Source organism: Haliaeetus leucocephalus, unplaced genomic scaffold (assembly GCF_000737465.1).
Source record: "Haliaeetus leucocephalus isolate CR32 unplaced genomic scaffold, Haliaeetus_leucocephalus-4.0 Scaffold0, whole genome shotgun sequence".
NCBI lineage: Eukaryota > Metazoa > Chordata > Aves > Accipitriformes > Accipitridae > Haliaeetus > Haliaeetus leucocephalus.
Genome location: NW_010972436.1, coordinates 29,952,281 through 29,954,022, shown reverse-complemented (window position 1 = coordinate 29,954,022; position 1,742 = coordinate 29,952,281). Strand labels below are relative to the sequence as shown.

The 1,742-nt window shown below is 70.6% G+C and overlaps 2 protein-coding genes across 2 annotated transcripts in view; one reads left to right on the top strand and one right to left on the bottom strand.

Annotated features, from left to right (window-relative positions):
- Positions 1-1,742, top strand: part of LOC104829357 (zinc finger protein 208-like) — an 81,741-nt gene that overhangs the window by 47,845 nt on the left and 32,154 nt on the right. The gene's annotated exons all lie outside the window — the stretch shown is intronic.
- Positions 1-1,742, bottom strand: part of SSPO (SCO-spondin) — a 34,946-nt gene that overhangs the window by 20,999 nt on the left and 12,205 nt on the right. Inside the window, exons 19-24 of the mRNA XM_010562247.1 lie at positions 1,511-1,605; positions 1,182-1,438; positions 950-1,087; positions 667-869; positions 409-536; positions 189-298 (exon numbers count right to left, since the gene is read on the bottom strand). Coding sequence (XP_010560549.1) covers positions 189-298; positions 409-536; positions 667-869; positions 950-1,087; positions 1,182-1,438; positions 1,511-1,605 — 931 coding nt within the window. The remainder of the gene's footprint in view (positions 1-188; positions 299-408; positions 537-666; positions 870-949; positions 1,088-1,181; positions 1,439-1,510; positions 1,606-1,742) is intronic.

Genomic DNA, 1,742 nt, shown 5'->3' with positions numbered 1-1,742 from the left:
GCCCCCCCCCCGCCCCCGGACCCCACCCCCCCCCCCCAGACCCATCACACATCTGGATCAGCCACGGGACCAAACCCAGACCCCAGCACAGCCCGTGGGGGGCACAGCCCAGCCCCCAGCATGGACCCCCCCCAAAAATGTCCCCCCAGCCTCGACCGGAGCCCACGGGGATCAGGACAGTGACTCACGGCACAGCTCCTGGCTCCTCCATCGGATGTGGATGCCGCGCCGGCCGCACTCCTCAGCGTAGGTGGCGATGGCCGTGCACAGGCACTCGCAGTCCCCCCCGGAGTCGCAGCTGCCGGCAGAGCGCGGCGGGTCGGTGCCACAGCCGGTGGGATGGGGGTGGTGGGACCCCCCACCCCCCCAGTTGGGGGACCCCCTGCCCGCTGCCAACTCGGCACTTACCCGCAGGCATCGAAGACGCACCAGTCGTAGAAGCGCTGGCACGGCACCGCGTCGTGGCACGGTGCGAAGAGCCGCTGCCGGAGGATGCTGCAGCGCCTGCGGGCCCACGTTGCCCGGTGGGGGCTCTCCTGGGGGGGCCAGCACTGCTGTCAGATGCCATCCCTTGGCCAGCCAGGCGCCGGGGCTGCCCCCCCACCTGCCCCCCACCACCGTCCCCGTGCAGCTACCCCGGTTCCCCATCCCTGTCCCCATCCGTACGGTGCAGGGGTGCCAAGCGTCGGCGCTGTTGACCTCGGGGCAGAGCAGGCTGAGGCGCCAGGAGTTGCCGAAAAGGTCAGCGGTGGGCTCCAGCACCCCTTGCCGGCTGGCAAAATCGTTCTCGGCGTCGCCATCAAAGTTCCCGCAGAGCCCGACCACGCGGCCCCGGTGCTGCGGCTCCAGACGGACGTACACCCTCGTGCCTGGGGTGGCACAGCATGGCGCTTGGCACCGGCAGCCCACCGTGGCACGGCTGGCCCCGAGCCCTCCCAGCAGGTCTCACCTCCGTCCCAGAGCACCGCCAGCCCCAGGCGGGAGAGGAGGAGGAGGAGGAAAAGGCCGGTGCGCTCTAGCATCAGCCCGGTCCCGCTGTAGATTTTGGGGGGTCGAACCGAGACCCCGTTCACTGTCACGTCCCTCCCTGCCGGGACAGGGTGGGCTGTCAGGGGCGGTGACTGCCGGCACATCCCCGTCCCCATGGGGGACCCATCCCTGCATCCCCCCCGTCCCCTCACCCCGCAGCATGTGCACCACAGTGTTGCCCATCACCACCACCACCGATTTGGTGCAGGTGACACCACTGGTGCCGCAGGGGACGTTCTCGGCGGTGACGGTGAAGAGGCCGGTGGTCTCGCGCGCCAGCAGGTACTCGCAGTCCCCCGGGAAGGAGAAGGCTCGCCCATCGAAGGTGACGTAGTGGGGGTCCCCTGTGGCCACACAGGTCCCCGCGCACTCCTCCCGGCCGCAATGCCAGCGCTGCTGCTGGCACACGCTGCGGGGGACAGAGCTGAGTGCTGGTGCAGCCACGGCATCCCCGGGGTGTGGGTCTGGGGGGGGGTCTCACCAGGTGTTGCAGTCCCAGATGATGGTGTCGTTGGGCCGGTACAGCCGCCCGCCGTGGTGGCAGGGACACTCCTCCGGGGACACGCAGCGCCCGTCCTGCCGATGCGAGACCCCCCCTGCCCAGTGAGCTGGCGCTGGTGGAGAGAGGGGACTGACAGCCCCCCTGCAGCATGGGGGGCTCTGGACAGGCACCAGCAGAGGGGCTGGAACCTCCCAGTACCCCTCACCAGCCC